General features: G+C 37.2%; 1 protein-coding gene across 1 annotated transcript; it reads left to right on the top strand.

The window, feature by feature from the left end:
* The first annotated feature begins 3,915 nt into the window (after positions 1-3,915).
* Positions 3,916-5,568, top strand: LOC131600010 (agamous-like MADS-box protein AGL18). Its single transcript, XM_058872245.1, has 7 exons — positions 3,916-4,101; positions 4,354-4,456; positions 4,556-4,626; positions 4,777-4,876; positions 4,997-5,038; positions 5,115-5,278; positions 5,374-5,568. Exons 1-7 carry the CDS (start codon positions 3,920-3,922, stop codon positions 5,456-5,458), a joined length of 747 nt encoding a protein of 248 aa, XP_058728228.1. The 5' UTR covers positions 3,916-3,919; the 3' UTR covers positions 5,459-5,568.
* Positions 5,569-12,679: the final 7,111 nt, after the last annotated feature.

The following is a 12,679-nucleotide window of genomic DNA, read 5'->3' as shown; positions in this document are numbered from 1 at the left end:
TTTCATCTCAAGTTCTTCATTTAAAGTCTCATTGAGCTTACCACTCTTTTTCGTGCTAGAGATTGCCATCAAGACATCATAAATATATATATAAGTAAGTAAATAACGACTTCCTTGTTTCTCTACATCATATATACAAAATTATTATACTCGCTTCTCATAAAAACATTCATCAAAAGAAATTCATCAAAACGTTAATATCAATGCCCAAAGCTTTCTCTCAACCTAAATAAAGATTTCTTCAAAAGACACGTCATATACGTATACTATATAAATCCACCAGGTTCCTCCATTTAGATTGCCTCTTCAAGGTCTCCATATAAGAAAACAGTTTTACATTTATTTGTCCAATAATTGCCAAAAGAATCCTTATGGAACAATATTTTATCACATGTAAAAAGATTAATATTTTATCACATGTAAAAAGATTTCATTATATTCAATCTCATCCACTTGAGTAAAGCCCTTTTTCCATAAATCTTATTTTAAGCTTTAGTTCTTTAGTTCTCAAAATACCTTTCTTCGCCTTGAAGATCTACTTTAAAACCAACAATTGTTTGTCTAGCTTCATAAGTTCTCAAGTATAGCTCTTATCTAATCAAGGCATTTCCTCATTCACGGATTTTAACCATTTATGACTATCTTTGATTTCAAATTCCTTCTTGAAGGCCTTTCGAGTATTGCGATCATTCAGCTACATTTAAACACTACAAAATTTTTGTCATATATCAATGACAGTTTATTGTGACAACAAATAAAAAATGTAGGTATAAATAACATATACTTACATAACTTTAATAGACTGTTGGTATAGGTGTCATATATCGACTGCACATCGACACAACAAACTGGTGCGATGGACGTGGAGAAGAAGATGCTGCCAACGAAGTATGATATTGAGAAGTTCATTGGTGAGACTGATTTTGGTTTATGGCGCTTGAAGATGCAAGACGTTCTTGTTTAAATGGGTTTGCAAGAAGCATTGAAGGGAGCCACATCCATGGATGTTACGCTAAAGGATAAGGAAAAAACAATGATGGTAGAAAAAGCCCATAACGCCATCGTATCGAGCCTTGGTGATAAGGTTCTCCAATAGGTGTCGAAGGAGAAGACGACGGGTGTATGGTTGGAACTCAAAAGTTTGTACATGACTATATGGTTGGCCAATCGTGTCTACCTGAAGCAAGCTATGTATTTATTCAAGATGAATGAAGACAAAGTCTTGGCTGAGCAGTTGGATATGTTCAACAAGCTAATTCTTGATCTTGAAAATATCAATGTCAAGATTGATGATGAAGATCAAATGTTGTTGTTGTTGTGTGCTTTACCACGTTCTCATGCTCACTTAAAAAAAAAAACTCTCTTGTCTGGAAGAGATTCCTTGAATTTTGAAGAAGTTAAATCCGCCTTGTATTCAAAGGACTTGAACGAGCATAAATTATCGTTTGTTGGTAAAGGTTTGTCCGTTAAGGGGAAATTCTCGAAGAAAGCTGGTAAGTTTGAAAAGAAGAAGGGTAAAGGTCAACAGAAATCTTATGGTGGTGATAATTCTGTAATTATGTGTTATCTTTATAAGAATGAGGGTCATACAAGAAAAATGTGCCCTGATCGACAGAACAATCATGGTGTGAAGGACAATGGAAATGCAGCCATTGTGCAAGATGATTTTGAATCATCTGATGTTCTTGTAGTTTCGAGCAGAAACTCTTGCATGGAATGGATCATGGATTTAGGTTGCATTTGGCACATAGCTCCAAACAAATATGTGTTTGAGGAATTTTATGATCAAGATGGTGGATCAGTTATGCTAGGAAATAACAAAGCCTGCAAAATTACATGAATTAGATCTGTAAGATTCAAGCTCTGTGATGAGTCAAAAAGCTATTGACTGGTTTCAGGTATGAACCTGATCTGAAGACACATTTTATTTCTCTTGGTGAATTCGACTAGAAAGGATGGATTTGTTTTCAAAAGAGAGCAAGGTATCCTAAGGGTAATGAAGGGGTCGAAAGAAGTCTTGAGAGACATTAAAAGCCAAGACATGTATACCTTGAAGCTAAGGTTGTAAGTAGAACAACAGATGTGACGTCCATAAAACCTATGTCGAAGACTGAGTTATGGCACAAGAGAATTGGCCATGTCAATGAAAGAGGCTTGGTCAAATTGTCGAAACAAAATCTATTATGTGGTGACAAGGTCGAAAAGCTGGAGTTTTGCGAACCTTGTGTATTTGGTAAATCCTGTAGGGTGAAGTTTAACAAAGGTAAACAAAGAACACATGAATCCCTTAATTATATTCATGTTGATCTTTGAGGGGTTGCAAGGTGTCCTTCTTATTCAAGTGCAAGGTATTTTCAATCCATAGTTGATGATTATTCCAGAAAGTTACGAGTATTCTTTCAGAAAGCTAAGGGTGAAACTTTTGAAAATTTCAAAAGTTGGAAGACTATGGTCAAAAACCAAACTGGAAGGAAGGTCAAGAGGTTGAGGACTGACAATGGTCTTGAATTTTGCTATGAGGCTTTTGACAGCTATTAAGTTGTGTCTGGTATTGCAAGGCATAAAACTACTACAAGTACTCCCTAGCAAAATGGTTTAGCTGAAAGGTTTAATCGATTTTTTTTGAAAGAGTTAGATGCATGTTGGTTAGTGCCAGATTGAAGAAGGTGTTTTGGGCTGAGGCTGTTTCGACATCAGCATATTTGATAAATAGAAGTCCCTTGACTGCCTTGGGGATGAATACACCTGAAGAAGTCGGGTTGAGACATCCACATGATCTAATGAAGGATTCTCATTTCAAACTTAACTTGGCTTATGTGAAAATTATCCATGTCAAGATGATCAAAGACAAATTTGGAAATGGATTGCACAAAAGGAATCTTATCATACCGTGATGATCTTGCAATAGATACACTCATTCCTTCAGACTTCAAACCAAAATGCATAGTAAAGTCAGGATAATTAAACTTAATTATACGATCCTTAAACTTACTTTCAAGGCCAGTGGGAGCCAATTCAAGGTTGCAATAGAACGCTTTGACATGATATGGATTGAATCTCTTATTCAATCCAATTTACGAATGCATTTACTGAAATGAAGAAACCTAAAACACGAATGGAGAACATTGGAAAGGATGGTCGAAAACCCGAGCTGCCATCCGACGCTCGTCTGCCAACGACCTCGTTGATTTTTTATTATTGATTTTTGATGCCCACCGCCAACCACATCCATCGAACTGCCTCCCTGCTGTTATGACGCATTCTCAGTTACTTTTACGCCTTTTTTGATTTTAACAATCTCAAAATATATATTTTTTATCACTTAAGATTTTAAGACATATTTCAAGTGGTGTAAATAAAAATTTCAAAGATATTTTAATTAAAAATTAAATAGAACTATAGGTGTAATTATTTTAAGTCATGTTATATGAAATTTAAATAAAATTGCTTATATATAATTAAGAGAATACTTAAATCCAAAATAACAGGTAGAAATAAAGTTGTATTGTCGTGATTCTTAGAATAGAATGGTAAAAGCACCGTTTGAGTTAAAAAGCTTTACAGTAACTAGATAAATATAATGCTTCAAGTATATATAATCTCCCAACAAGACCTTGAAAAAAAAGAAAAGGAGTACCTCGGTTGGTTAGAAATAGAGAATCCTAGTACGATGGAAATATTGGCATTGATATAGATTATAGAAATGTTGCTAAACTTAGTATTTACCTACTTCCAAAAAGTAAATAGAATACCATATTAGGAATATTGCCACACATAGTAATCCATCTGTAACCTTTCCCTATACAACACTAATTTTGGTCACACTTTCCATCTTTGGTACTTTCAAGTTACAACAACAAAATCAAAACCTTTATCTTTTGTTCTATGTTGTTGTTTTTTGTTGGGTTTAAGGAAGAGGATGGGGAGAGGAAAAATTGAGATAAAGAAGATTGAGAATTTGAATAACAGACAGGTTACATTTTCAAAGAGACGCAATGGTTTGATTAAGAAGGCCAAAGAGTTGTCTGTTCTTTGTGATGCCGAGGTTGCTGTTTTGATTTATTCTGCCACTGGCAAACTCTACCAGTTTTCAAGCACAAGGTAAAATTATATTACTCTTTCAAATTTTTCATTACTCTTTTATCCTGTAAAGAAGTTTTATTAGAAAACAAAATCCAGGAAATAAAATTTTGTAGGGTTTATTTTAGACCGTAGATTCAGGCATTGTCGCTTCTATTCGTAAAAAGAGATTCAGTCATTGTTGATTTTATTCGTTAAATAAAATTAGGTTTATTTGATTAATCATTTATTTTTTTTCCATGTATTTTATAAAATTTAATTTTATTGATGAAGCATGGAGCACACCCTTTCAAGGTATGATGATACTAGAGGTCTTGATTTGAATAAAGAAGAACAACAGCAGCAACAGCAACCTACTGAACAACCTAGAGCACAAGTATGATTCATGAACTTAGTATTTTAAGGCATTACTTTTTTTTAGTTTCTCTATCATCCTCTTAAGAATTTTTGTTTCTGTATATATAATTTAAAATAGGTTGTGGAGCATGATACTACTACTACTACCCATCTGCAGGAAGAAATAACAAAACTTCGTTCAGCTTACTTGTAAGTTGTTACAATGACATTACACAACTCTCGTTTTACAAGTTGATTTTTTAATATTGCGCGTGCCCAACTCAAATTGTAAATAACTATCTCTATGAAATTTTACATCTTTTCTAATTTTCTATAGATTTTGTTTTCGATGATGTGTAGAAGAATGAGCGGTAAGGAGCTTGATGGATTGAGCTTTAAAGAACTGCAGCACCTCGAAGATCAACTATGTGAAGGGGTATTAGCTGTCAAAAACAAGAAGGTACAATGTAATACATATTAATTTGAATAACTGGATATCAATGGTTTGATCCATGTGCTTTCATATGCATTTATGTCTATTACAAAGTTCAATTAGCTAACATTAGCTATAATGTTGAAGGAACAAATGCTTGTAGAACAACTTAAGAGATCCAGATTACAGGTATTTGACTCACATTCCTCTTCAACTATGCTTTCTTATAGGTGTTAGTTTAATGATACAAATTCTTGATAAGCAGGAGCAAAAGGCTATGATGGAGAACGAAGCTCTTCGGAAACAGTTTGAAGAGATAGAAAAGAAAAGAAAGACAGAGTTGCTTGAATATCATTCATTGGATCCAAAACCAGTTTTGAATTCAGGTTCAGAGGATGAAGAGATTTCAGATACTTGCTTACAGTTAGGGTATGTAGTTATGCCATATATAAGAACCACTCTTACTATGATTTCAAGTTTATCTTTCAATGTTAAGTTCTTTATTAATTTTGGTGTGGTTGTAGGTTGTCATCAGATTATGGTCGCAAGAGGAAAGCATTGAAGATAGAACCTTGCAACGATTCAGGAAGTCAAGTGGCTTCACAGTGACATTAAAAGTACATCACTTAGTTTATAAAACTAGTTTGATTGTATAGGTTAAGATTGATTTGTATTTACTCCATGAAAACTATGTGGCCTTGGATTCACCATGTTGAAAAATGTAGGACATTTTGTTAATTCAAATAGTTTTTCATGTATTATGGGTGTACAAATCCGGTAATTCGGGCCGGATCTAAATCCATACTTAGTAGAATCCGTCTTGGTTTCAAGGCGTATTATGAGGCAGGACCTAGATAGATCACGTAAAGGAACCAAGAAGATCAGACAGGTCCAAAACCAAAGTATCTTACTGCTGACTAAAAGATTTTAATACGCAAATAGTGCATTTAAGGCATATTAACAATCATAAATTGCTTGTCCTAAGCAGAGAAGCAATGATTTTGATTACTATTGATTGGCTCAGGTAAGCAAGCTAACATAGATCTTAACGACCCATGAATTGGTCTTACGCACACCGAACATATGAGATCACATGTAAATTAAGAGAAAAAGAACAGAAACTTTTCAATACATCATTTAGTCAAACATGTAGGTTTTTGTGACTATGATTGGCTCAACACAGGTAGAGTTATTAATCATTGTACCCAGTGTTGGCACCCACTGTGGTATCAGGTAAAACTAGTATGACCTACACATCCATATCTAACATTAGATAAGGATGGTAATGGCGACCACCACCACCAACAATGATCAATGAGCCCTCATAACGGGGATGTCCGTCACTATGGAGGATTTGTGTCACCATAACGAGACATTACAAGACAACATATGTGATCTACAACAATAAAAACTGTAACCAATAGTTGCCGATCAAGAAGACCCGTGGATCCTCAATTTTTAACAGCAGAGATCTAGGACCACATCTCCCTGACAACTTCAAGCCACCCTCCGTTGGCGACGTTTGATGGCAAAATTGATCCTTAGAAGCACAACATTGCTATCAACTCACAAATGTCCATTATCGAGGCGAGTAACTCCCTAAAACGCAAATTTATGGTGAAAACGTTGAAAGAAGCAACCCTTCGATGGTATATGATCCTCTTGAGGTTATCCATAACTAGCAACCAAGACCTGACGAAGAAGATAATCCATCAACTCTCAGCCAACAAACACACAAAGGTATTCACCACAAGCCTTTTCAACGTCCTCCAAGGCTATTATGAATTGTTAAGGGAATATTTGGCTCATTTCAATGAACAAATCACCAAGGCCACTCTTCCAAACTAAGAGGTGTTCGTAGGGGCTTTCTTGAATGGCCTCCAGAAGGGAACAACAACAAATCCCTAGCACAGACTTTGTCATATTTTCAAATTTGGAATTTAGTAAAGATACTACTTTTTATAGACTTATGATGGTTGAGACAAGTTTCTCCTTTTCCTTCCAAAGACTTTTCTAAAGAAGAAGAGATGAGGTTATTCGTCAAACGCTACAATCAATAAATAACGAAACATAAGCTTAAACATTATGAAAATTGGATCAATAGCAAAAAGTCTTATATGTACAAAAAGGAACATAAGAAAAAGGAAAAGGATGTCACATGCTTTGACTGCAAAAAGTGATGTCATTACCAAACAACCTGTTCGAGTATCAATAAGCGTCATATGGAAAAGGATAAGGGCTTCTACATAACGAAGGAAAAACATTTCGAAGATCATAGAGCCTATATCACTTAGGAAAAAGAAGATGATAGCTCCTCCTCATCTTCCAGTTCAAGTTCAGATGATGAATGTGCGAACTTATGTTTGATGGTACACAAGAAAAAAGAAGACTCAAAGGTATATAGTTTTGATCTTGAAGTTAAATCTTCTTGTTGTCGCACGCTCGCGAAAAAATGAACAGAGTCGCCACCAATATATTTATCCCATAAGGGAAAGGAATATCAGACAACCTGGCAAAGGAAGGAACAGGGTCTTGCGACCAGAGAATCAAGGTACGGGAGTCGGTTACGCAAGGGGAAGGTATTAGCACCCCTCGCGCCCATCGTACTCGATGGTATCCGCCTATGTTTGTTTCTATCTAAAGGGTGTATAACTATGTCTATGTCTAAATGCGAATGAATGCAAAATGTAGGGAAAAGAAAGAATTGTACTCGCACGGGCCCTACCCCGCTGCCTACGTATCCTTTTCAGGAATCAGAGTTACCGTAGCTCGGCTCACGATTTTCTGTTTGTTTTTGTGTTTTTTAGTTGGGCGGCGTTAACGCTCGCGCTCTTGCATAAGGGATCGCCTAGGATGCAATGGAGCGGAGATAACGGTGCCCTTAGGCAGAAGAAAGAGATTGGTTTGTGTCTTTTAGGGTAGATGAGTGGTGAACAGTTCCCACTACCGGGCCACTCACCACTTTCTCTACTTTGCTTTCGTCTGAACCATTGTTAGATGTTTTAAAGTGTTTTTGGTTGTGTATTTTTTAAGGGAAATTAATCTGCGATTCGAATCACATAAAATGTATAATGATCGAGAAGCAGATTAGGGAATGAATCCCACTCACTTCCATCTCATTATGTAATGTTTGAGAAACAGATTAGAGAATGAATCTCACTCATTTCTCTCCCATTAGTTAATGTTTGAGAAACAGATTAGGGAATGAATCCCACTCGTTTCTCTCCCATTAAGTAGTGACCGAGAAACAGATTAGGGAATGAATCCCACTCGTTTCTATGCCACTAAGTGATTGAGAAATAGATTAGGGAATGAATCCCACTCATTTCTCCATCGCTTGCTTAATGTGATTCGCATCTTCCGTTTATTAATGTTTTAAAGAGTTGAAAAGAAAAAGAATGCAATAGGGAACTAGATCTAACATTCTAATCTATGTTATTCTAATCTACAAATGGTCCTAAGGTCGAGGATAACTAACCTATCTCGATTCCTCTTAACAAAGGAGGAAGAGTCTAAGGGAACATGGCAAGCAGTAGCAAGATGTAATCAAAATCAAAGTAAGAAATGAGAGGCTAAGCATGGAAACAAGAGAAAGAAGCTCCAAGTCAGTAGCAAAACAAGGGATTGAATGTCCCCAAATCAAATGCAAAAGCATCACGGTACCCTACAAAAACATCCACAAGAAGTCGTCAAAGCATCGCATGCATCGTTACTTACCAATTAGCGAGCAAACATCAATTAATCAAAACAAAAGCAGGTGAACACATGGTCTAAGCTTGAAGTCAGTAGCAAACTCATTCATTTAGTTCCAATATCCTATGTTAATCTATATTAGTCAATTAGCATGAAGCAATATAAAACTCTAACCAAAACTAGCCTATACTAGGTTAATACTAGCTAAACGGTTTCAAATTGCGAATGAAGTTAGAAACATGCAATCAAGTGGCACGAGTCAGTAGCAAATAGCCTTTACTAGATGCCTAAACAACCATAGAGTCATGCCAAGAAGTTCCACACAAAACTACGGGTCATTTGTACAAGTTACGGTGCAATCGTCAACCAAAAACAAGTTATTTACATGTGATAAAGAAAAATCGGGCAAAATAGGAAAACATGATCTAAAATTTTCAATTCCAGGTTTTAGGACCTCTAGACATCCCTAATTATATGTACAAAAAGGAATCAACATTATTGCATGAATGCATTTCAATTTGAGAGCATAAACATCACAAGTATCTATTAGAAACGCATATTAATCGAGCTAAACAAAACTAACCAAATACCAATCAAAACAAAGAATTAGGAGTTCATTTTTTATACACAACGTCATGGGTTAGTCTACAGCAATCATACAAAAATTGGCAATTAGATTCTGATCCTAAAGTATTAAACGAAATCACTTTGCGAAATCTATCAAAACCGAAAGAAACATGAACATACCAAAGTAAATGATTTATTAAAAGTAACAAACTAATTTCTAAAAATCTACAAAAAATACCAAAAATATATACACACATATGTCTATCTAAAACATATTTTTATTCATTTTTTATTTCAATTAAAACTGGATTATGAGCTAAAAGTTAGTAATGAAACAAAATTCTTAAAGAAAAGAAATCTGCCTAGTAAACAGGGGTGTAGTAGCAAAGTTGGCATGAACTGGAATCTAGTTAATACGCATTTGGGCCCAGACTCAGGGGGGTGTGGAGAGCAGGGCGTTCAGGCCCATGGTCATTGGATGGTGGTGTATTAGTAACAGCGGGGTGCAATCTAAAAGAAGGAAGGAGGCCCAAGTGCATGGCCCGAACCACCCTATCCTATTCTTATTCCCCTTTATTAATCAGCACTTATTTCATTTTTATTTTATATCCTATGGTTTTTATTATTAAAAATGTGACATGCAGAATCATGTAATGTGTATCAATTGGTCCATTTACTTAAGTCACAAGATGACAAAATGATATCCTCAGCCAATCACAACACGCCACAGTGCCAATCCTATCATGAGAACAAATCAAACATTGCAACTAAATGGGAGCCTCAGCCGGAGGGAAGGTGCCACGTGGGCAGATCTGAGTCATACTGCATGGAAATCGCGCGGCGGCCGGAGATGACTTTCAGTCGTCTTCTCCGGCGAGAGGCACTACCGGAGTTCAACAAAAATGCAGAAAATCTCATGACCGGTACTATCTGACTCGGAATTTGCCACTGAGTTCGAATCTAACTTTAATTTCCGCTAATTCTCCTTCTAACTCGTTAATCGAACGTGACTTTAAAAAACCCTAAAATCATCAAAACACTGCAACATATTCCTAATCTTTCATGGATTTCAAACACACGTTATCTCATGCAAACTGAACTCAGATCGAGAACATATAACGTATAAAAGCAAATTGAACTCAGATCAAGAACACAAAGTGCCTAAGAGTGTTTCACGAGCATTACATGACATATTGCGTATCACTAGCATGCCGAGGTGTTCGAGGCACTTACTTGCTCAGATCTTGAGTTTAAGGCGAGAGAAGTTTCTACGAACACGAGCTTCCAATGATGATGATGCCCTTGCTCAATAGTCACGGTGGAGGATCCTTGGACAAAGCTTGTGTTGACCGAGAGATGAACTCAGAACCAAACCTTGAATTCTAACGATCCAGACTGAATCAAGAGAGATAGATGAAGCTTGTTGGGGAGTGATGATGGTGATGATGTAAGGTGGCAGGTTGTTGCGGTGGAGGTCTGGTGATGGTGGTGATGGTGGTGACGGTGGTGGTTGAAGTTTGTGATGGTGGAAGAATCGCTGGCGGTGTATGGTGGTGTGTGGCGGTGAATGAAGTTTGTTACAAAGTGTAACAAACTCTTGAAGGTGGTAGAGAGAGAAAGCGAACCGAGAGAGAAAGAAGAGTGAGGAGAGATTTTGAGAAGAATGAATGTGGAAAAATGAGTGTGTGTGCTATTTGTGAAGAGTTTTGGCTTTATATAGTGAGTGTGTAGGATTGGTTATGGTGTGGTGCAATTGCACTAGATCTACCCCTTACACTTAGTGAACAAGGGAGGTGTATTTGTAGTATGGTTTGGGGTTGGCTTTCACGTATGCATGAGTTGCATGGCCTGATAAGACAAAAAGCTGACTGCTTGCGTAACACACTCATGCCCATGCAGCAACAATTCCATGCTCACCCTTGTGTTCAAAACAGTCCCGAGGAGCCAGTTTGCATGATTATATCCTTGCTTATGAGCCACTATTTGACATCAATATATGCTCAAGGGATAGAGTACATGGCATATAGGAGTTATGGTGTTGAAAATCTCTAGAAATAACACTTGGAGGGATGAGGAAAGCTGCCAGAAACATGGTAGACACGCAGTGGACTTGGGGCGCATGCGTGACCTAGCTTTAGCCTATGACCTTGGCAGAAACGCAACCGGACCAGGGCATGACTTTGAGTCTCCCTAATTTGTTCAATACTTGCTCAATCTCCATGATTTTGGTGCCAATTGGAAGAGGGCATGGGAATGATCCAAATGCAATTTGTAGGAGATTCAAGGGATGCTTACGGCTCCTTAAAATCGGGTTCGAAGTCGGCGCGCCACATGCTCGATCAATTGCTGCGTATTGGCCCTACATTCTGGCCTTGGTCTTTTGCGATGCGTGACTTCGCGAGGGCATTACTTTGAGCATTTGTAGCTCACTCGATAAGGGTCCGCTTTCCATGACTTTAGTAACAATAGAAAGAGCACATGGAGAGGAAGGGGCTAGTACCAAGTTCGCAATCAATGGACCTTCGTATTGCTCTGAAACTGACTTCCCTTATGGCACACCACCTGCTTGATAGATTGCTTGCGCATGCCCAGAAATTGTCCAGCAGTATGACTTGTGCTTCAGTGGAAATTCTCAACTTCAAAACTCAATAGCTCTTGGTCCAAGCCTCCACAGAGGAAGATGCCAACTACAAAGTTGTTCACCTACATGAGGTGGACAATATTGGTGTAGAACTCTCCATGAAATAATTTCTCTAAACACGTGTAATCAAGGCTCGAAGCTGACGGCTTATCAAATTTGAAAAGTTACAAAAATATTCTAAGTGTGGAGTGTTCATCATTTGAACCCATGAACTTTGAAGATTTATAACTTTTGATCCAAATATCTTTTGAAGATGACTTCAACTACAAACTTGTAGCATGCCATGATCTGAACATTTTTTATGTTGGGGATTTTCTACAAAAGGGTCTTTTGACACGTGTAAATCAGAGCTGAAGTGGACTGTTCATCATGCGTTTAGAAGCCAAAATATTTTCTAAGTATGAGAATTTCCATTTTTAGCCATATTTCCCAAAATGGAAACCTTGACCAATCTTCCTGATTTTATTATTCCTTTGACTTTTCTCGACTGATTTCCACCAAAAGTCAATATTTGAATAATTTTCCTGATTTTGACCCGAAAGTCAACTGTTCTGATTTTTCCGACTATTGATGACATTCCCGATTAAATCTCTTCCAGTCAACTCCAAACAAACAGACACATCCACATAGTCGGTATGAGAAGCTCTCCACACATAGGAGCCATCAAATGTTGACCAGACCGTCAACTGGTTGACTTTGGTCAAAGAAACCCCGATTTAAAGAACCAGATGATTTGCAAGCTTGTGCCCTCTAATCAATGCCCTGATTTGAAGCAGAGAGACACCCCAGTCCAGGAGGACTTCCATGACCATAGAGCCACGTGATTATACCTCAGTTTTCTCATTCTCTGATCATACTTCTTTGCAATGGAGCTTTTCCTTGCCGGCCCTTGAATAACACCTATGATATGAATGCATGGGTGTGGATTA

The sequence above is a fragment of the Vicia villosa genome, linkage group LG4 (genome assembly GCF_029867415.1).
Source record: "Vicia villosa cultivar HV-30 ecotype Madison, WI linkage group LG4, Vvil1.0, whole genome shotgun sequence".
In the NCBI taxonomy this organism is placed as follows: Eukaryota; Viridiplantae; Streptophyta; class Magnoliopsida; order Fabales; family Fabaceae; genus Vicia; species Vicia villosa.
Note: the sequence above shows the minus strand (reverse complement) of the source record. Positions and strands in the feature narration are given on the sequence as shown.

Coding starts and splice junctions, on each gene's coding strand:
- LOC131600010 (XM_058872245.1), top strand. CDS start 3,920: ATGGGGAGAGGAAAAATTGAGATAAAGAAGATTGAGAATTTGAATAAC. Junction 4,457..4,555: donor CTGAACAACCTAGAGCACAA/GTATGATTCATG, acceptor AATTTAAAATAG/GTTGTGGAGCATGATACTAC. Junction 4,627..4,776: donor AAACTTCGTTCAGCTTACTT/GTAAGTTGTTAC, acceptor GATGATGTGTAG/AAGAATGAGCGGTAAGGAGC.